General features: G+C 29.0%; 1 protein-coding gene across 2 annotated transcripts; it reads left to right on the top strand.

The window, feature by feature from the left end:
• Nucleotides 1-181: 181 nt before the first annotated feature.
• Nucleotides 182-24,465, top strand: LOC119600753. 2 transcript variants are annotated; one of them, XM_037951244.1, is made up of 7 exons: nucleotides 182-554; nucleotides 1,916-2,507; nucleotides 19,337-19,652; nucleotides 19,716-20,956; nucleotides 21,013-23,290; nucleotides 23,353-23,622; nucleotides 23,693-24,465. In XM_037951244.1, the coding sequence occupies exons 2-7, from the start codon at nucleotides 2,185-2,187 to the stop codon at nucleotides 23,897-23,899; spliced, it is 4,635 nt and encodes a 1,544-aa protein (XP_037807172.1). In that variant the 5' UTR covers nucleotides 182-554; nucleotides 1,916-2,184; the 3' UTR covers nucleotides 23,900-24,465. The 2 variants fall into 2 exon arrangements, with proteins under 2 accessions (XP_037807172.1, XP_037807174.1); XM_037951246.1 differs by lacking the exons at nucleotides 182-554; nucleotides 1,916-2,507 and adding an exon at nucleotides 16,939-17,151.
• The last annotated feature ends 176 nt before the right edge of the window (nucleotides 24,466-24,641 follow it).

Here is a 24,641-nt window from a genome sequence, read left to right as displayed (position 1 = left end):
TTATTAAAAAGTGGAGAAAAAATGTTTTATACCGTTTTGATTTCGTTTTCGGTTACGAAAACAGTACTGTTATCAATTCAAATTGGATTTTCATTGTTTTTCTTTAATACGTATATTCGTATACATAAACACTCTCAAAAGCAACTCTGTTTTTTAGCATTTTGACGAATTGCAAAAATATATGCTTGTTTATTACAGTTTTTTTACTAAAAGCTAAAGGAAGCAAATATTTTGTTAGATTATTTGGTGTTGGCAAGCTTAAAAAGTAAAAAGAAAACAATTATAAATTATTAAAAATTCTTAAAACTCAATGTAGGTCTTGTAAAAAAGAAAATTAAAGTTTAATGTGCAAAAAAAGTTCTTGAAGAGAAATATTAATCTAACAACTTTTAGACGGAAATAAGCAAAAAATTATGTTTGAGGTGTGAGTGATTTAATGATTTATTAAAAAAACACGTGACATATACCAAAAACAGCAACAAAAAGCTAAAATTTAATATGAAAATACACTACCATTATTGTAAACAAAAACAAAATATAACAAAACAACAAATGTAAGTAACAGATGCATATTTTTGTTAGTGAAAAGGGAGTTAAAATAGGAAGTGTTTACATAGCTAAGAATGTAAATACATATGTATATGGTAAATAACTAAATGCAATCCAGATGTACATTTTTATTTGTATCTTTATTTGTGAAAAATACAATTTTGTTTTTCTTGTGAGTACACTTTTTAGTTAGTTTACCGGAAGGCGCGTTTGTGTATTTCTCTCGTACTTTTTGCTCTCGAATATTCATACGAATTAGTGCTGTCAATTATGCTGGAAATTATACAAAAAAAGAAATTGTAATTAAGGAAATATTTTACAAATTTAGTTGTGGTGGTGATGTTGGTTTGTGTTGAATTTGAATTTGATATTTTTTGAATTTTATAAAATGTTTTGTGTTAATGTTTATTAAAAAGTGAACATCATAAGAAACAATAAATATCAGCGCTTTAAAAAAAAATTATCTAGGCAACACTTAAATACAAGGTGCAAAATTAAAGAGAGTGAGAAATTCGTTTTATCACGACGTCACTGACACAGAAGTACAAAAGTACGTATATGTACATACATATATACATATGTATGTACATATATACTGAAAACATTGGGGGGGGGTTAAAATTGAGGTTGTTGTTGGTACGATCTTCGTTTGGCAAAAAAAAAAAAACAACTAAACAAAGAAATAAACGAGCAAGCGAACACCACTACAACAAAAAAATCACAAGAAGAATACTTTTTTATTCGAGTGAATTATATGCATCAAAATAATATTTAGTGATCTCCAAGTTTTCAATTAACAAAGACATGACAAAGTTCAGTTTTTTTGCGTCGGTTTAAAGTGTATTTAAAAATTTATTTTTCTATAATAAAGAAATAATTAAATAAATGCTACCTACTACCATAATCTAAAATTAAAAGTTATAACTAAAACAAATTGATTAATTGCATTATTTGAAGCTCTACCATAGAATGTTCCACAATTATTTGAAAAATATCAAAGATATAAAAGTGTTATAAAGTAGTATAATCAATATAGAGCAAAAAGAGAATTGCAAATAATTGCTTTGCTATTAAATAAAAAGAAAAATTGCACTTTCAGACATGCAATACATACATTTAGTATGAATAAAAAAAATCAATTGCAAATATTCAAAGAAATAAATTTCATAATGGGTTAAAAAAGAAGAAGAATAAGCGAGATAGATATATAAATAGTTGGTTGGATGGATGCAAAAGAAAGAAAGATAGAAAAAAAGAATGAAATAAGGAAAAATGAAAAATAAAGGTTAAAGTGCTTATTTATGTAAACAAAATAACAGTGCTTTTTTTGTGTTGTGTGAAAATTAAAAATTATTTCTTCTATTAGACAAATATTTGTACAACATTCCTCTAAAATACTCTAAAAAATAAATAAATATAAACAAAAACCGGTTGAAAATATGTTGATGTTACTAAAGACGCTGTTTAAACAAATTTTTAAAGAAAGTTGTTAAAAAAACGTAAAGTAATAAAATAATTTACACACTGAAGCAAATATCATAAAGAGCAACAACACAAAACGACAACTTCAATTAAAACAATCAACCAGCCAATACTACAAACAATTTTACTACCACCGTTACCATTCACACTATTATGGCCTTGTTGAATAAACTATTTTTTCCATCATCATCATCAACCTCAACAACTCCGGTGACGGCTGCTGCATTAGCAACAACATCTTCGTCTTCTTTGTTAACACACCAAAGTCAAACAAACACCTTGTCACGTACATCTTCATTGGCGAGTATTTTATCGTCAAGTAGTGGCGCTGCTACGGCAACGCCAGCTGTTGCTGCTACCGCTTCAACATCATCATTGTCTTCACAACGTAATATTGCTGTTGGTAGTAAATGTGGCGGTGGAATCAATAAAAAATCTAATTACAATCAAACAACACATTCAAAAAATTATTTAAGGTGAGTATTTTTTTTATTTTTGTTTCCATTACATTTACGGGGAAATGGAACAAGTATTTTATGAAGTTTTATATAGAAACTATGCTATATTATGGACCGATACGAACAAAATTTTAAAGATTTCTTTATGGGTACATAACAGCTATTTTTTCTATATTACTTCAGATATTTAAAGCTCCTAATGTCTAGTTTTGAAAAGAATATTTCTTTAACCAGTTTTAATGGAGTACTTCCAGATGCAATAGAAATTCAATTAAGAAGGTAGTTAGTATTATTTAAAGTGGATATTGGACAAATATTTTTGTTTGTTACAAATATCAACACAAACGCATAATAACATTCACATCACACGTACATTGATAAATTTTTTATATAAAAACTAACAAAATTTTGTTGTTTTAAACATAAAGTTGAACTATTGACCTTAATTGAAATTAACAGAATATTAGTTTAGCAAAAACTGTGGGTTGTATTTTTCTGAGTACATATAAGTTTTTCAAATGCGTATAAGTATTTCTAATGATGCGGTTGTAAATATTTAGTATAAGTTTTTTTTAAGAATTATTTAGCTTAGAAACTTTGGTCATCCAATGAGTTTTAAAAACCACAAAATCTTTGGAAATTGTCTTATAATTTTGTCGTTAAAGAGTATTAGTTTTTAAACTAATAATATAAGTATATTTAGTTTTATTCAATTAATACTACAGGTGCCGAAATACATATTTAATTGTATAATTTATTTAAACAATTAAATGCTGTTTAAATATTGCAAACATACCGACCGCTAAACTAATAAAAGCGGTTTCTTTGTTCTTTCATAAATACATAAATATTAAAGAAGTATAGAAATGAATCCCTTGTTTAAATATTTACTAAACTAATTACCACAAGCTAAAATTGATAAAATGCTCTTGTTTATTTTGGCTTGTAAAAAACAAATAAACATACATATTTAAAAAACCAAATATATTATTTACTTAATGCTTATGTCTCACAACTGTAGGAGGTAATGATTTTTTACGAATATAGAGTAATACAGTAACAAGTAACTAAAAATTCAACTACATACCTACTCCTGTTTGTATGAAAATAATCATTGCACACTAGTAAAAGTTATTTAATGGTTGTCTTGGTTTTTTTTCGTAATAAATAAGTTTAGTAGATATATTATAAATTTTTCTTTTATTTATTTGACTATTGTAAATTAATCTAGAAAAGAAGACATTCGATATTAAAGATTTTCTAACCAAACTTTATCTAATCAAAATTAAAAGATATATTAAAATTTACGATTTTTAATGCAATTATGTATATATTTTTTATATGTTCATAATTCAATTTAGTTTATTAGTTTAATATTTTTAATTTATCTATTTTACAAAAAAAAAAAAAAAAAAAAGTTAAATAACGAATTATGTTGATTATAAAAGGTAATTCCATGATATAACCATAGAACCATAGAATCAGTTGGGAGAGTTGTCAATTCTCTGTCTTGTCAAACAAAAAATTCTACCTTATTATAGTTTTATTATGAGACAATTCTACATTATATTTTGTACCGTTGTTAAATGAATTTGAACAGTCCATTAGATCAGAGCCAGATCATTGTACGGAAATAAATCTTTCAATTCTTACGGTTTAAATAATACACTGAATGTTTGGCAAATACGAGTTTAAGCTTTATTATCTCTCCTTTGAAAAAGAACAAGCAATATTGCAAGAAAATGCCATTATTGTCAGTAAAACTGTTAAAATTTTAATTAATTAATAGACCCTGTATACAACTAACTAATGTCACTATTCAATAATCATATTTTGACATACGTCAGAAATGATATACATACATGCGTTCTGGTGAATGATTATCTCCACGAAATACATCAGCTCTTCATTGCGCATAACCTGCAATTATCACCAGTCGTCAACAATACTTTTAACCACCTGGACGAAGAAAGTAATCCTTGGCATCAAGGTCAATGGAGTCCAAATTCCATTTGGTAGCCTCTTTACTTCCTCAGCTCACACCACTGCAATCACGTACACAAGCGCTAGCCGGCAGCACTTGGGGTATGGATAAAGAAACCTTGTTAGCTATATATAAATCGATTGTTCGGTCAGTGGTTAATTATGCTGCTCCAGTGTGGTCTTCGTTTAGTGAAGATCGCCCAACGCCTATAGCAGACACGGAAGAAAATCTGCCGCGGAAAACAAGAGTAGTTCTGGTACAACTAAGATCGGGATGGAGCAACAGACTCAACGTATAGATCGTGCCGTCACCAACGAATATCCTGCAGGGTCAGGGTAATCATGACACCCACCACATAATCAACTGCTCAACTCAACTGCTACTTCACTCTGTCAAATGGAATTGTAGAAGCATCCAGTTGAAGTAGCCCAATTTTTAGGCCTGGACATTGATGTAGAACCCCCAATTAGATTATTTTTTTAGCTGTTACAACAACAAAATGTAATGTATATATATATACATATATTTGTTTTTAGTAGATTTAAAGCAGACAACAAAAAAGATGTAAAAATAACATCATAAAAATAAAACATATGACTAATAAATTTTCCACGATATCGGTTAGTGTAGTTATAAAGAATTATATGGCTTCAATTTTATCATTATAATTACTACTACATATTATTACTATTATTTTGTTTAGAATTTAAAAATTTTAAACTTATTGTTAAGAATTTAAAGGCAAACCTCATTCGATACAACAACCGATCTAAAACCGACCGATTTACGCGGTGTATTATAAGTAGTACTTATCAAATCATTTTGTGGCTATAAAGAGCAACTTTTAAGAGAGAGTGAAAGAGTAAATATTCCCTTTATAGATATTTCTGGTTTTTAATAATAAACTAGTGATAATATAAATTACTCAGTAGTTAAAAAAAGGGGGCCATAGGGGCAAAAAGGGGAGGCACAAGACTTTTGTTATTGTGCTCAGTTCATTCAATTTCAGTTTGGTGGTAGGTAAGTGTGCACACAGACAACGCAGTCACACATGCAAACCAAACCAATCTAAACCAAACAACCGACCAACGAACCACCACAAGCAGCTAGCAAAAGCAAAGCAAACAGCCCGCCAGCCAGCCAGGCAGGCACAGGCATATTCACAAAATGTAAATAAATAAAGAAAGAAAAAAAAAAATAAATAATAATAAAAACAATCACATGACTTTTGCTCGATAATCGTTGTATGTCTCTCGTGATTATTATGTCATACACTAGTGTGAGTGTGTGTTTATACATATTTGTATGATTTGCTGTTGTTGTTGGTATAAATATATATTTATTCATATCTCGTATATAAACAATATTAATATTAATTATTTTTTCTTTCATGCATTCTAAATAAACAATTCTGTTAAAGAAATTTCGATTTAATTATTACGGATTTAAATACTCAAATATAAAACGCTTGATTTATGTTAATTTCTCTAAATTGTTTATTAATGCTAAATTTCATTATTTGCTTAAATTTAATTAATAAAACTATTTAACTTACTTTAGCGTTTTGTATGAAGAAAATTTAGATCATGAGAACTTAAGACTTGTGCAGTCGATGGAAATTTTTTTGTGAAATATTTCTGTTCATATGACTTTGTGGCTGGTAGTCGTCAGTCGGTATAATAAAAAATAATTGTATTTCATTTGTTAAGCCTAAAAAACACTTGTGTTTATTTTATAAATTGTATACAATATTTTCTTTTTGTTTCTGTCTTATTTTTTTTTTTTTTTTCATTCTTTCTTTGCATTAGTATTAAATCTAGAAAAAGGGCAGTAAACTTTTCATTGTAGCGAAAGTAAAATAATGATGATAAAATAAGTTTTTATTTTCATACTTTTAAAGAAAATGTGTACAATAAAAAATTTCACCTAAAGTTAGATTAACGCTATCGTTTCTGGTGAAATTGTGGCAAAGTAATTTATAGATGAAGTGATTAGATAGATTTGCGAGAAAAATTAAAGATGTGGGAAATAGAATTTAGTTTTTTTTGGTATTTTTAGTTTTGATTGTTGTAGATCTTGGTAAACATTTTAAATTATATTGATTCTAGTATAAATATCTGAAATAAAAGATTCTAACGAATCATGAAATTAATATCATTCTTTTAGGAAAAAAGATAATTTTGAGAAATATTTATTTAAATTAAAATTTTGTTTTAAAAGCGTTTTATATAATTTAATTTATTACTTTTTGAAATACTTTATTTTTATTCATTTATTGTGTTAGGGCAATAATCTAATAAATGGAAAACGTTTAGCAAATAAGTTTCTGTTGCCATATAATAAATTTTGCATTCAATTCGTAGAAAATTTATAACAATTAAAAAATACTCACTTATGATAAGAACAAAATGTTCAACTAGAAACAAATTTCAAATAAATATCCTTTCATTTGGAAACAAAATGGGAAATTAGCTCAATATAAAACTAATATCTACATATATTTTAAGTTCGAATTAAAATCAAAAAACTAATTTTGATTATCATAATCTAGAGATTACTTTAAAGCCTTAAAATTTGTCGAAAATATCTACTAGTTTGTTTTACAAATAACCAATCAACCAATCATCCATTTAGCCCTGTGTAAGTGACCTATATCAATGAAATAAATGAACTTTGTATTGTCGGAAAGCTCAGCATATAAAAGTTTCCATTCTTCAATAAACGACGAGTACATTCACTTTATTTCGCAAGCGCATTTAGCTCATAAATAATATTTTACTGCTGGCGTTATTGATAGTGATAAAAAAATATATAATTTTCAACACATAGTATCAACAACTATGAATAATTTTTATTGTTCACTTAATAAACATTAGCAGTAAGTATTTATTAAGTTAAAAAAAAAAAACAAATCAGCAATATGATATTAATGATTCGTTATCATAGCATTTGAAAATTGATTAGTATTTACTTATTTAAGCTACTAATATGAACCAACCTATGTGGAAAAAGTCAATACCAAAAAATCAAAAAAAAAGAAGCTTTTATCAAAATAAACACCGATTCAATTTATGATTGATGAGCACAATTGATCGTTTTGTTTAATTTATAACTCTCATATATTGCACTCAATTATGCCGTGGGAAATAAAACGTTAATCATATGAAACAGTTTAAATAAACAATTGAAAAAGATAACAAAAAATAAAATATATTAACACTTGAGTTTAATAATAGCGTTAGTTAGACACACCAATTAACACTAGCATAAGGCAGCAAGAGGGTGGAAAAAAGAAATTGGAAGAAATTTTGAACAGGCTTAAATTTCATATTGAAGAATAACTAACAACTAGATTTTCTTAAAACAAGAAACAATTTTAGTTTTTAAGGTAAATTTTAAATCTTAACTATTTAATAACTATACTTTGGTTATATTAGTGTTAATAATGTCGATGTTCAAATCAAATATTAAATATTTGCTTGTATGTGTGTTTGTATTCCTATACATTTTTTGTTGCTGTAGATGATCATGTGAGAATTGTTATAAAAATAAATATTAGCCGCGAAATAATAGTTATAATAATAACAATAATAACATATGGCACGTGTTTTTATATAAAGCAAAAAAAATTCCACAATAAAATACTGAAACCAGTTAATACAATACTATTAAATTAACATAAAATATCTTGCACAAAAGACAATAAACAAAGAATGAACAAATAATGAAAGGCATTCATTCAAATGTACGCAAAAAAAAATCATACTTTTGTCATTTACTACTTTTTTTCATTTAGCTACTAAAATATTATCTAGATCATAAGGATTCTTAAAAATATAGTTTTAGTTTTATTTGAATCCAATTTCTTACATTTTAAATTTGCGAATTTAGAAAATTTTAAAATAATTTTTAATATTTTACAATGTTGTTTCAGTATATAAGCTTTTAAAGATAAGTTCAAAAATTCGAACTTAATTGGTTTGCGTGGTAGTTCACTGCACGCGAAATGTCAAGTAGGGTCGAAGAGACTGCATTATGAGTGGAGTGGTCCGGTCAGTTATAGCATTTATAGTATTAGAATCAGCCTGCAGCTGTGAGAAATCTGAGGATATCTCACCAAAATTAGATATGAAGTAAAAATTCGAACTTATGTTTGAAAAGGTTTTAAAGCTACTAAAATATTCTCTAAATCATACGGATTCTTAAAAATATTATTTTTAGGATAAAATATGGGGATATTGCGGGTCTTGACCCTCGCAGTTTACTAGGTTTTGTCAAGGGCATTAGTCACTTCTTCGACTGGGCTTTATAGGGGGACGAAGATTTTCTCTCTTATCTCTTTATTCTTTGGGGTACATACTTGTTAATTATATCTATCCTTTTTTTACCTTCTTCTCTGTTTTTACTTTTAGTGTGTTTTTATTTTGCTTTTCTGTTTTTGAATCCTCACGCCTTGAAGGGAATTACAATGGACCTTAAGGTCTCCGAGTGGATATGCACCGTTTTTATGGTGTTTAACCCTTCTTAACCAAAACCTAAGATCTATATATGACTAATTTTCATTAAGATCGGACCTCATTTGACCCCACTCCCCATACAAAGTCCTCTTCAGAAAATGACTTTAATGTCCAAAATTCACTTATAAAAATTAATATCGCAATGAAATTCATCACAAATAAATAGTATATAAATATAAATTTATACAAAAAATTTTATTGGGATAGGTCCATATTTGCCTCTAACCCCCATATAAAGCATCTTTCAGAAAATTTGCTTTTCGTCCATAAATTCTTACAGTAAATTCCTAAAAAAATTTTAAAAGTATCCCGCCTATTTTTCGAATTCTAGATCAAACAAAAGAAACAGTATTTAATTTTAGACCTAAAGTCTGTTCCACGTTTTATAATACAAATAAAACTGAATAATTGGTATTGCCAAACTATAGTTATACATACATATTTATATTACGATCTAAATATCTTTAATACAAATTTAGCCAAAGAAATATAAAAGCTGACAACAGACGCTAACACATGCATGCAGTAAATGTACAATTGAAAAAAAAAAAAAACAAAATAGTTTCGTCTTTTCACTCTCGGTATAGATTGATTTTGTACGATAAATATCTACATATAGTATGTGCTAATTTTTTCTATTTTGTTTTTCTTGCTTGATCTTTTGAATGAAAAAAAAAAAAAAAATAACATTATATCAGGCCCGTTAAATGTGGCACAAGAAAGAGCTAATAACTTAAAAATAGCAAACAAATTTATAATTTGAATAACAATAAAAATAAAAAAAGATACCAAAAATATATAGCAAATGTTAGAGGAATTTTTTAAAATAATAGAGTGTTGATTTGGTTTGGTATGTCATGGAAAATTATTAAATACTTATTTTGAGTATAAAGAAGAGCATAGACAAATTTAGAAATATTTATTTGTATTGTATACATATATGTATATTTTTGAATTTTTAATTAGCAACTTATTAAATTTTGCAGACAATTTCATTTTCATGTCGGCTTTCACGATTAACACTAATGAAATAGGAACTTAACTTAGTTAATAACTATAGATCTAAATATAGCAGCTATAAATCAGGTTAATCATTATAATTTTGGTTTGTTCACCATTAATCATAATTAAGGATTTTAAATTTTTATGCTATTTTGAAATTTTCGTTTTGATGGACATAATAAAATATCAATGCCAAAATATATAAATACATATTTTTAATCTTGCTTATTCTCATTTACGCAAAAATTTATATATGTATGTATATTTGTTTAGTTTTTTTTTTTTGTCTGCTAATTATAAACAAAGTCACGAGATTTTATTGTGTAAACGAAAAAAAATCTGCCAGAAAAAAACTATACAATCTAAACACACACTCACAAATTCATAAATTATATATGTATGTATTTTCATGTCCATTTATTTATACCACATAGATATAATAGAAGTAAATTTTATATTTAAAAAATCATACATTTGATCGGCGTATACGACTGCATTGTTAAATATTTAATTTTAGTTTTAGTTAAGTTCAATATCTTACATTTTCCTCTGGGTGTAAATGCCGAAATTTTTCAAATTTTTAGCTTTTTTAAAACATTTATTCAATATAAATTTATTGAATACTTACTTTAGGACATTGTTCGCAAAGTAATTTGAACATCTATCTGACAACATATATTTAGATTGCGTATTAAAATAACTGCTCATCTTTTGAGTCTAAGGACGAATCAAACCAATTTCAGTTACACAATTCTATAGTGAAACAAATTCCAGAGTGGGCGTTCTTCAACGATTGAAACAAATAGATGTCGGAGGTATATTAAGGCGAATGAGACAATACTTTACAACTACTTCTTTCTTAATAGTGATAAATTGATATTGTAAACGATCGTTGTCGTGATGTAATGTTATGCTTTCATGTAAGAACGCATATTTTCGGTCAATATTCGTTTCAAACGAATCAGTTATATTCGGTAGCAGAAATCTGGACTGAGGAGATTTCAGCAGCTCATAATAGATTAAAACCTTTTGGTCCCACCAAATACAGAGCATTATTTTTGTGCCATGCTTTGCTGGACTTCACATATCGACTTCAATTCGTATGATATCCAATTTCCCAGCTTTTAGACAAATTTTAGGTTATCAAATAAAATGCATGAAGCTTCGAAGAACCGTAACACGGTACAGTTATGCGACGCCACGCACTAAACCAATGCGAGAGTGAAACGCAAAACTCTCGAAGGCAGCGAAAGAAGGACGGCCTGATTACCCTTAAACGATAATGGTAATGACGCGCGAAGATCTTTATCCACCCAGAGCTGAATTACGGATTTAAGAGCAGTTAACTTTGCTTTTCAATCAAAAACATAAACAATGAACGGCTGATTTTGCAAATATTAGGTACTTTTGTAACATTAAACAATTTTAGAAAAAAATGTATATAAACATTTAAAACAATAATAATACATATTGATAAAACAAATCAAAAAATTACTATTTACTTAAAAAATTAAGTTTTTGTTGTTCCGAATTGATTATTTTATTGTTTTTTTGATAGTGTTTCTCACTTATAACTTAGGTTTAATTGGCCAACAACACTCAGTTGAACTAAGATACTAAGTAACGTGACTGATTACTGAAAAACACAAAATATAGATTAAACTAAGTTTAAGCAAAGAACATAGATTATCTTTATCAGAAAACCCTAAGTAGCTCCAAATGAAATTGCAAGCTCTAGTTGAATTTCACAATAATCTTTTATTGATCTTCAAACTGAAGCGTTACTACCTCTTTTGAATCAGAAGTATTATATCAAATGGAGGTTTACTTTGTAAAGATCAGTATTAAATGAACATAACTTACTTATAGTAAATCCCAAATTTTTAAATTATATTTTAAACAATTAAACCTACATAAAAATGTACGTCTTTAAAAAGAGAAAGATTGGGAAATTCCAAAACATAATCATACGATTTGTTGCTCGTTGCGTGTGTTAATTTGAAATTTAATTAAATAATGATGAGAAACAGTGTTGAAGATAATTATAGGGTTTAGTTAATTTAATCATAAATCATTTTCAACAAGTTATTGACCTCATCAACAGTATACAAATAATATTGAATATTTTTTTGTAAATTAGTTTAAATGTATGTTGTACCTCTTTGTCCCAAAAAGCAAATGCTGTTAATTTCATGTCAATTCATTTTGATGGGAAACAAAATTTTCACATTTTAAACAGCTCGTTAATTTATTATTTTCTTTTGTTATCTTTAAACTAAATATTTGCTTATTTATTTAGCAGGTACAAATGTTCAACGTTGTATAAAATAACAATAATAATAATTATTTTTATTATTATTACAAGACGTCTACATGTCTACCAAAAAATTTAATTTACGTGTCTGTAAGTAAATCGGTCAGTTAGTCCGCCTGTCAGTTGTGTGAACGAATACAACACCATCAAAACGATTTGTTTTCGGTTATTTTTCACTTCTTAACAATGCTAAGTAATAAAGTACAATACATATATTAATATCATATTATTATAAGTTTTCAAAGTATTAAATGGGTTTAATTATGATATTACTATTGCTACTTTTTTATTTATCAACTAAGCATTGCGAACCAATATTGGGATTCCCCTCCCGGTTTCACAAAAAAACAAAATGCAAACACTAACAAATGTATCTGTAGTATATGTACATCTGTATAGAAAAATATATTTATACTTATATATACATACATATATACATATTTGTTGTTTTTTATTTGATTTAAACAGCGCGTGCTTTATAATTTAAAAGTCATATGAATGTATGAAAAAATATTAAAATTTATTTACTTCATACATATTTGTTTATTTGTTCAGAACGTTATCAGTTAATTCACACAATATTATTATTGTTATTATTTTTGTATCCAAACTACCTACCGATTTATCAGACTTACTACCAACCTACTTACAATACCCCCTACATATTAAGCGATAAAAAACACAAGTAGGACGACAAATTTAGCTAAATGAAATGACTAAATATTGGAAAGAAGAAAAGAAATGAGTTGATATATGTATTTATAGCAGGTTCAAAGTTCCCCAAAATAAACCACTGATATATTAAAAGTATTAAATATTTTAAATTACTTTTCACTTATTTAACAATATTTAATATTATTTTAGATTTTGAAATTTGCCTTTATGTCGTAATATTTTTGTTAATTTTCTAAATAATTTCATTTTGCTAAACCTTATCATTAGTTTGAAAATGATTTTTACTTAACAATATGACTTGTCATTTTTATTTGTTTACATTTTAAAATCAATATTTAAACTTGGAGTGAATCAGTTTGCACACCTAAAATTTTCAATTCCAACGAAAAGTAAATATTACTAAGAATTAACAATTATTTTCCTTTTTTTTTTGTATTTGGTAAATAGATTTTCAAAGAAAACCCCGAAAAGTTTAACGTCATAATTTGGAAACTTGGGCTTGAAACATTTTTTTAACATGTTTCAATAACAAAACATTTTTTGTGAAATGTTTAAACAAAAACAAATTTAAAAATTTGGTCAGAAGATGACTGCATGATTCACATTTATTGATTCAAAAATACAAAAAAAAAAAAACAAGCTATGTGATCTTGTGACTTTAATATTTTTCCAACACATATGTATGTATGTACATACATATGTACGTGGAATTCACTGTTCAACAAAAATTAACATTAAAATATATTAATTTATGTCTGGAAAAAAATAGATAGTGTAGATTTTTACGAAAATATAAACATATATTGTGAATGCTGTATTTATGTTGAAATTAGTTTTCTGAAGAGCCCAGAAATCAACGAGATTCAAATTATCAAAGATTGCATTATGTCGTGTCATAAAAATCGGAGATGTGAGAAAAATTACGAAAAAAACGTATAATTTTTTTCAGAATTTTGTTTAAATTTTTAATCCCTCGATATATGTTTTAATTGTCTATAGTTCTATACTTAGGAAAAAATCAAACTGAATGTTCCTGAGATATACATGGTAGTTAAAGTACGTCACGTATGAAAAAATGTATACATATATGTATATACTTTTCAGTGGAAATGATCACTAGACTAAACTATACTACATACTTCACTATATACTATAGACTATACTATAGACTATACTATAGACTATACTATAGACTATACAATAGACTATGCTATAGACTATACTATAGACTATAATATAGACTATAATATAGACTATACTATAGACTATAATATAGACTATACTATAGACTATACTATAGACTATACTATAGACTACACTATAGACTATACTATAGACTATACTATAGACTAGACTATAGACTAGACTATAGACTAGACTATAGACTAGACTATAGACTAGACTATAGACTAGACTATAGACTAGACTATAGACTAGACTATAGACTAGACCATAGACTAGACTATAGACTAGACTATAGACTAGACTATAGACTAGACTATAGACTAGACTATAGACTAGACTATAGACTAGACTATAGACTAGACTATAGACTAGACTATAGACTAGACTATAGACTAGACTATAGACTAGACTATAGACTAGACTATAGACTAGACTAGACTATAGACTAGACTATAGACTAGACTATAGACTAGACTATAGACTATACAACAGATTATACTATAGACTATACTATAGACTATACTATAGACTATATTATAGACTATACTATAGACTATACTATAGACTATACTATAGCCTATACTATAGACTATGGACTAGACTATAGACTAGACTATAGACTAGACTATAGACTAGACTATAGACTAAACTATAGACTAGACTATAGACTAGACTATAGACTAGACTATAGACAAGACTATAGACAAGACTATAGACTAGACTATAGACTAGACTATAGACAAGACTATAGACTAGACTATAGACAAGACTATAGACTAGACTATAGACTACTCTGTGAACTATTTATCAAAAGTTTATAAGTTAGAAAAAGTATCAAAAATGACATTAAATAGACAATATATTTAAACTAAACTCTCGTAAACAAATCTTCCTCTCTGCCTTCTCAGTATGTAAATATAATATTTGACAGATAAATTTGCATACGAGATGAGATACTAATGTAAATAGTAAACAAATGTTTTGTTTTTTATTATTTAATGTCAAAATTATTTTGCAAAAATTCTTTGTTTTGATGAAACGTCTGCCTCTCCACAAGAAAATATAACAACTACGATCATTAGCGTACTCTTGCAAGTCATACAAAGTGGGGTGTGTGAGAATATATTTATTATTTTTGTTATTAATAGTGACAGTAGTAGTGTTAAAGTAATAGTAGTAGTTTTTTTACTATTGTTGTTATTTTGTAGTAGTTTTTTTTTGTTTTTAGTTCGGTTGGTTGGTTGCCTGATAGGCAATTCGATATCTCTGGACACATCATGTGAGCAAACCATAAAATGTATTTAACTGTTGCGACTGACTCCATGACAAGGTGACAGAGAAACAGATTGACTAAATGGCTGGTTGGGTGTTTGGTTGAGTGTCTGGTATTGTAGTATGTAGTACGCGGATATTTTTTTTCGTATAAACGATACGATGATACCAACATATCAACATTCTACCACTTATACTAACATACATACATACATACCTACAGATAGAAATGGTTTGTTTGGTTACGGTTGCTGTTGTTGTTACTTGTACTTGTTGATGTTTAATGTTTATTTTCTGCTGAGTACTTGCAGGCAGTCAGTCATCAACGAGCTCGCGTCTTGAAATCATGAAAGCAATAAATGTTCGGATATTTAGATACTTTAAAGTAGACGTCGTCGTATTCTATGCAAAACTTAATGACTTGTCCATAAATAAAAAACAATGCTTGTAGTTAAAATTATAACAAATAATAACAATTATCAAACACAACAATAAAAAAAGAGAATATTAAAACAGAAAGTGATTGTATGAATGTATGTACATAGTTCAGTTCGTTCGTTATCTGATATTGGTTTAGTTTGGGTTGCTTTTTGGCGCCTTGAACTTCAAATAATTATCGCAAAATTTTATGAAATTCTTCACATCTTCACGACAACAACAAAAATGTTGACAATTTCATTTTTACGTGGGTGCAATAAAAATATAAAATTCTGCCGCATTGAACGTGTTTATCAGCCTATGGATTCTGTACAATAAAAAGTGAATAAATATGGTATTAAAAAGATGTTGAATTCGATTCGTTAAAAGGGTTATTAAGTTATTAAGAATTTCCATTTAAAAAATGGGTCTCTTACTTCTTAGTAGGCAATATTTAATATTCATTTAAAAAAAGGTTTTTTTTTTAATTTTAGGATTATCAATAATTGTACAAATAATTTTTCTTCCAGATCAGAATTCACTATCTTTTTAAGACAATTTATGAAAATAAGCTTAAAAATTATTTCGAAAGTAATTTCGAATTTTCGAAAATATCTTAAAAAGCCCTGAAAGCACATTGAAATACTTTAAAATTCTTAAAAACTTTAATATAATTTACAAAATTTTAAAGTTTGAAATAGGAAAATATAAAAAAAATAAATTAATTTTTTATAATTTTTCTTAATTAAGGATAATTTTACTAGCTGAACATACATTTTAAAGAAAAAATCAAAAGGATTTTAAAAATATCTCAACCACTTTAAAATTTTCTGTATCATATCGAATTTTCAAATATACATACATATTTATGAAAAAATATGTAAAACTTGTAAATATTAAAAAAAATCATGATTTTTTTTAATAAATATAAGTATGAGTGCATTAAAAGGAGTCACGCAATTTATAATAATTAATTATTTCTTGACCGACAAACCAATTCATACTTATAACCCCATGCATCATGATGTTATCAGTTGTCTTTCATATTGAAATATTATAATTCAAGTGGATAAATAATTTTAGGTTGTTCAAAGGTGGTTACCGGCAAAAATAAATTTATCGAAAAACACTATAATATATTGATATAACTAATCTACAATTAAGTAATAGTATTAAACAATTACTTTACAAATATTAAACAACTAAAGAAAAGAGAAAAATAAAATTAATCTAAAGGCTTTATTTGCATTTTGAATAAAAACGCATGAAGGCGCCAGTTTACATAAAACCCAAAAAGTAAGTTAATACTAGTTAAGTTATTTTTCTTTTTAACATACAGAAATATTTAAAGTAAGTTGGACTAAAAAACAATATATCACAGAATTAAAAATAAAAACACCGACTAGATTTCTATAAGTTTTCTTTTGTAATCAATTCACTTTAAAAAAATATCACTAATATTCAACGATATTCTTTAAACAAAAACTCTTATTGTTATGTTCAGATATTCATACAAACAATATTTATTCATACATTCACATATTTTGCTATTTTTTCTTCATTTGTATAAGTATTTTTTTAAAGTAAAATAAACTGTCACAGTATTCATGAAGAAAGTCACAAGATGCTCTAGTCACAAGATTCAGTCATAAACATTTCACTCTATATATGTTTGATTTTTAAATATTGTTTCATTTTTTGTCTGTTCTTTTAGTAAACATTTTTTTTGTAGATATAGTAAATATTAACTTAAATAATAGCTGCGTTTAAATGATTAATTATTTAATTAGAATATACAAAAAAATATTATTACTAATTAATCAATCATTTAGACAGTTCGTGAGTAGTTAAACTTTTTTATTATTATTTTTACGAATAGTTTTAGTATTTTTCTTTATTATATATTTTTTAGTGGTTATTAATAGTTTTAATTATTATTAATAACAAACTTAAAACAATTTAGAGTTTAGATATTAATACTCTAACATGTTTACATTGTAAAAGTTTTTACACTTTATACTTATTTTGAATGATTTGGTTTCGTATTGCCAGTAATTAAATTTTGAACCGACAGAAACTTCAAATACTATTTGGATGGTCGACAGTTTTAAGATCTGTTTGAAATCATGTCGTATTCAAATAAATATTGTATATAAAGGAAATCAAAATGTCGATTTTTAGGGGTCACGCCATTTTGTCAAATATTTGATGGGTGTAAAGGTATCTTAACCGTTAAAAAGTTTAAATAAATGTCCAAAACTGTACATTTTTCTATTTTTTTTTTACTAAACTCGCTCAAAATTATTCTTATTTCTATAAGAAATTTACAATTAAATCTTAAAAAACAAATATTTAATTATATGATTGATTAATCGAATAATTATTGCTTAATTTGAAATAATGTAATTTTTAATTATAATCAATACCAAATACTAAATATATGACGAAATAATTATAAATGAATTTTAAATTTAAAACTTTTAATAAATACGTTTACGTTTCTATTATATAATTATTCTTTTAATATGACATTTCACAATATTTGTGCATTTTCTTAAGATATTGCGAAATTTTAGTTAATTCTTTTTTATTTATTGTGTCCCTATTGATAATCAATTGATTTAATCATACGCTGTGCTGTATTGATTTGTTGTTCGGTTCCTTAGTTGGTTTTTTGTTTGTAAATTTATTCATCGTATAAATAAATAAAAAAAACTCAATATTATTATCTATTTAATAAAAATGCCTTGACGTGAGTAATCATACTCACGTGCTTTCTAAATATAGAAGAGTCTCCCTCTTTTTCATATATTGTGCTTTCACTCGCACCTTAAGTGCAAAATAACCCTCTAAATACGTCAAATAAATGTATTCTCGGTCACGGACACAACTAACTAGCATACAAATACATACATGAACGTAAACAAACTCTAATGGGGTTCTTAAACTTTGGCAAAATTATACTAATAATTTAATATATTCTTATCTCAATCGAAATTTTGAGTTTTTAAGATGAAATTGTGGACCATAGAATAACTAAAGCTAAGCCGGAAACAGATTAATTTAACCTTTGAATATCCAGTCTAGATATCGCCGATATTTAGGTTAAATTGCAAAATTATTATACGTTATATATTTATGAATATTGTAACATATATCATGTAGTTAAATAAATTGAAAATTTTAGAACCTCTGCTGCGGACATTCGAATAAAGAATGATGCGTATAACAATAGAATTTTTTAAAATAAACCGACTACGTCTACATTTGAAAAGTGTTAATTGACATGATCATTTGATTAAATTTAAACAATTTTACATTTAAGAAATTCGCAGTAAATTGTTAGACAAAACAACACAAAAATGATTTGTTAACTGACTAACCGCCAGACGCGACATACAGCCAGAGCAAAAGTATAATTAAATTTTGTTTAATTTATTTTCTAATTTTCCTACTACTTTCGTTTTTCTTTTTTTTACAGTCAGTTTCCCTTTGATGGACGTCAAGTACGAATATTGGTTTACCGAGAGTGCGATTCTCGAGGGAGACGTTTACTATTCGACTCGAATGCATTGGAAAAAGTTTATTTAAAAGAAGATAATGGCAATGTAAGCCACAGCAGCAGACATAATGTGAAATCAACAACGACGACACATGCTGCTGCAAATGCAACAATTAATCACAATAACAATAATCACAAAGAAATTTTGGATTTTAATAATAAACAACAACAAACAAACAACAAGGGACATTCCAATGGAAGTTTTATTGAAGTGTGTGAGGAATATGGTTACAAGGTTTGTTATATTTAATAGATATCATTTAACAATTGAGAATACAGTCTTGTTTCTTCTGAACAGCACAATCGCCCAAATTCTACAGATATTTCCAGTGTGGGCGAAATGGTGTTTGGTGCCTTGGCCATGTCATTTCGTGGGACCTCCTTGAAAGTTCATTGGTTGGATGGACCTTCTAGACTTTTATGTTCTCAGGTCTTTTTAACACCCACCAAACAAACCAGCGGTCATTCGCCATATTCTACATTGTCAACTAATAGTCTTGCGACACCGCGCACCTCCATATGTAGTGAACACGGTTCTATAGATGGTGTATCTATGAATTCCTTTTCTCTGCCATTTTCAGTTGGTATTGGCCGTCACATTAGTTTGACACCTAGTGATCTCAGTTCTTCGGTTGTATCCTCGCCGCTGGATGTGCCCTCTATAGATCAGCAATCACTGCTTACTAATAGTGAAAGTGCTGCAGACAGTGGACCACGCTTTTCCTCCACTTATAGTACGGGCAATGATTCAGGCTATTCCGCCTTGAGTCGTGGTCAATTGTCCAGCGATCAATGGTCCGCATCTTATCAGTATTCTACCCGCAGCAGTTTAGGTTCCGTGACATCGGAATCGGAACGTGTAAGAAAGTTTAGTATGGATTCAAATTTTTTTGGTGGCAGCAGTCCTGGCAGCAGCCAGTTCTTGGAATTGTCTAGCGATGGCAGTTTGCAAAGACGTATATCGCGCAACATGATGACATCATTTGAAAACGAAAACTCCATGAATGACCTAATAGGTTTTGTCACGGATAACTACACCAATGTTGCAACCACCACTCATGGCGGAAGCGAAGGCATGAATTTGGCCGTAAATAATCCGCGTGCCAATTATTGTCCTAGCGAATCGCGCAGCAATCCTGAAATGGGCAAGAGGCGGGAAAATGCCCATAACATGAAGTCAAACTCACGAAGAGCCCGTCTAGGGCTGGCCGTGTGTGTAACAATGAGTGAATCTTTTGAAGAGGAAATGGAGTTATTCTGCAGCGAACACATAGCTCTTCTGGAGAGCATGTTAAGTCGTCTAAGGGCCAGCACCGAGAGGGCCTACATACATCACAGTCAATTTTTACAAATAATGTTTCAAATATGGCAAGATACTCAACAGTGGTTTTTGGATTTATTTACTGCACCTCGAATAAAGTGTCCTGTATGGTTAAGCATTACCACTAGTGGTAGCAAATACTCGAAAAATGTAGCAGAGCGTTTTATTAAGGAATTGTGTTGGCTGCTGTCATTTGCCGATACCAAAGATACAAATTTGTAAGTGGCCAACTCTGTAAAATTGTAATATATAATTAACGTCTTTATATTTTCAGTTTTGTTAGCACCATGTTAACAGCTATACTTACTCATCATTTAGGTTGGGTACCTACTGTTTCGCCTTTTAATTCCTCATCATCTACAGCCGCCATTGAACAAAGGGCAAAACTTCTAAAGGTTTCACAAAAACATCCCTACAATGCTTTATGGGCTCAACTGGGCGATTTGTTTGGCGCCATCGGATTACCCTCAAAACTGGCGCGCACCGTTATTTACGGCACCGAAAAGCTATCAATTGAAAGACTGTTAAATGTACTCACCTATTTTATAAGATGTGGCGAAGTTAGGAGATCGTCCAAAAAGGAGGATTTCAACAAAGAGAGATTAAATGATATTGTGGCACAAAATAAAAATGAACCATTGAAAAAATCGAGTTTATATGCTAGAAAAGGGTCGGTGTTTGTGCAAAACCGATCAGAAGGTATCCTAACACGCACGCCAACATGCAAACAAAATCTTAGTTCCATTGTCGGTGGAAACATTGATGAAATGTTGGAAAGAGATGAAGATGAAAATGATGATGAAGAATATGAATACGATAACCAATTGACTGACGAGGCAATTAGAACTTATAAAAAGAACGAAATTCCCACAGTATTGGCATTTAGAGATTCACGTTTTGTCCAGCAAGAATTGCGTATTGGTAACTATCTTATGGATACAGGTATTGAAAAGAACTCCATACAACAGTATCAACAAAGTAAACAAAAGGAAACGACAGGCAATCGTCAATCCGAAGGACGTATTCGTCTAACTCTAACCACACCCGATAATGTTGAACTAAATGTCGAAGACACACATCTTGATGAAGATGGTGCCATGGAGGCCATAGAAATAGAATCATTGCCAAATGAACCATCCTGTAATTTAAAACGCCCGGAGAATAAAAATTTGGTCAGAAAGAAACCCTTCTTTTGGGGCATGACCTCTTCAACAGTCAAAGAAGGTTTAAGTTTAAACGATTTAAACAAATTGCAACAACAGTGCTTCAACAAAAGACAACAGGAGCAATTAGTGCAACAACAGCAGCAACAAAAGAAAAAATCTCAACAGCTCTCTCTATCAGATCTCATTACCCAGAATAGTATGGGTAAAGGTGAACGCATGACATGGGGCATTGAGCCCGTCAAGGAGAACTTATGTTTGGAAGAACGAATACATTTTGAGTTGTGCCAGAAAAATATCGAACGTGATCATGGCATTTGTATGACCAAAGAGAAAAAATCAACTAGTGGTGGTGGCGGAGTAGTCTTCGTTTTGGGCGATAATGAACCATTAGTGAATATTAAAAAAAGTACAGAAGATTTAACTCAGACAGATCCCAATGAATCCTCTCCATCGTTGACCGCACAAGACACAAACAGCAATCAATTATTGTGCCCCCTTCATCAACGCATGCACAATACGGCCTCGAGTTCACAACAACAACAACAGCTGAGCAAAAAACACTCCGGAGTCAAGTTCAATTTTGAACAATACCCACAAATTGTAACCAACTACATGAAAAGTAAGAATTTGCTAATGTCCAATTATGATTTGTTAATGGATAAATGTTCAAAACTCGAATTACAAGGTGGAGGAGGAGTTGGTTTTATATCCACACATCTCGACAAATCATCAACAGCAACAACGGCTCAGCAGACAACACCGACAAACAAAAATACATTCCCCCAAACAGCAACGTTAACGAATAATGTCAACAACTGCATGGTTTGCAATGGTCTACTTAATGCCTACCAAACTCCCTCCAATGCTACGGAACTAGAATTTGAGACAGATGAGGTGCATAGCTTTACAAATAACAATAACAACGTCAACACAACAGCGCCCGCCTCAACATCGTCGATACCAACAGTCAGTTCTCAAACTTCAGTACAAACCCTCATATCATCGACTTCTCATGGCGGTTGTACTGGTCAGGAGGATACATGCGATGCTGCAAACAACAAGGATTCAATTGGCAGTGGTTGCGGCTGTAATCAGGAAGTTGAGGGAAACGAATCGAATATTGTAACATCACCCAAAGAAGGACGCAAGAAACAATTCAATACGAATCAAAAGAAACCATTATCTCAGCGTGGTTCAATCTCATCGGTAGCAGCCAAATGTGCAGCTGTTAACGAGGCAATGCATCTTTTGAAATTGCCAATACCAGGCATTAAAGAATTGCCACAAGAAGATGAACCACCAGGCGATATGAAGTTGCCGGTCGGCTTTGTACCGTCATTATTTTTAAGTGTTAATGATCACTACATACCTGATATGGTATTACAGGTGAGTTTGAAGTTAAACTTAATGGTTTTTGAGACGAATTTATTGATTTTATTTTATTTTAGGGAACTCTTGCGTCCCCTAAAAAATGGGAGATGAATTTACGCGAAGATCTAGCACTGGCTGCACATTCTGCCTCTCTTATATCACTGCCTGCTGAAAACATTGCCATCATAGCCGATATGGAAAATTGGGATGTTAAACTGTTATCATCACAATCTCAGCATTTTCCCTATGCCGGCGGACAGAGTGCTCCCGTAGGCATGTCTCAATTGGTCTCAACAATGCTGGAAACTGTACAGACCATGCACAATGCTGGCATCTCGGCCTATGAGGTAATAAATAAAACATTTATATACTTTTAATCTAATGTTAACATACAACTTATTTTTCTTTTTCTTTTAGTGTTTATCTTTTATGGAATCTAAATTGCAAGAAATCTATTTACACTCCGAAACATTGGCAGCATTTCTATTGGAAACAGATTTCTGTTCTCTAAGTGCAGTAACAACAGCACTAAATTTGTCAGAAAACGATGTACCACTATTGCTATCTATTGCGTCCATACATACACCACAAATAAGCAAGAAATGTGGCATAAGTTTCAGATGACAACCACCACCGTCACCATCGTCACAAGCACAACCAAATCGATTTACCAACAAATGCCCAAAACAAACCTAAACGAGTATTTTATAATAACACACATTCACATTAAATAATAACAAACACAATCTCATACCCATGACATTTCTAACCGACAACAGAATTTGTAAATAATGCATTCATTCATAACATTATTATCTTCATTATTCATTGCATACAAATAGTTTGTATTTTCATTTAGTTTTATATGTTAAACAAACGACTTGAAAATTAATCATTTTATTTAACATTTCTTTTAACGGAAATGTACGTATGTATGTAGATTCGTTTCTTCTGCAAATTATGAACTGTATATAGTTATTGAATTACTATTTATAAATTGTTCAAATAATGAGTAGTATTTATTTTGTAAGTAATAATCCTAATGTTAGTTGTAATTAGATTTAAATTAAAATTAGTATTAATTTATTTTGCAAACTGAAACACAGGAATTTAACACAATACGCATATATTTATAAGCAATATTTATTAAACATTTTGTAAACAAAGAATCAAATCAAATATTAAAAAAATAATTTTGTATAATTGAAATTATAAAAGTGTGTTTTTTTACATCAAAGTGATGATTGGAGGTTGATGTTTTGGTTTCTAAAGCTCAATTTTTAACGAACCTCAATGCTGTTTGTTCTTGGGATCGGTAATGCAGTGTGTTTATTTTTATTTTGTAGCATAATTTAAGGCTGCAATG

Source organism: Lucilia sericata, unplaced genomic scaffold (assembly GCF_015586225.1).
Source record: "Lucilia sericata isolate MDLA Ls3-8-SP2 unplaced genomic scaffold, ASM1558622v1 Contig000120F_arrow, whole genome shotgun sequence".
In the NCBI taxonomy this organism is placed as follows: Eukaryota; Metazoa; Arthropoda; class Insecta; order Diptera; family Calliphoridae; genus Lucilia; species Lucilia sericata.
This window is presented reverse-complemented; position numbering and strand designations above follow the sequence as displayed.

Coding starts and splice junctions, on each gene's coding strand:
- LOC119600753 (XM_037951244.1), top strand. CDS start 2,185: ATGGCCTTGTTGAATAAACTATTTTTTCCATCATCATCATCAACCTCA. Junction 19,653..19,715: donor GTGAGGAATATGGTTACAAG/GTTTGTTATATT, acceptor TCTTCTGAACAG/CACAATCGCCCAAATTCTAC. Junction 23,291..23,352: donor TACCTGATATGGTATTACAG/GTGAGTTTGAAG, acceptor ATTTTATTTTAG/GGAACTCTTGCGTCCCCTAA.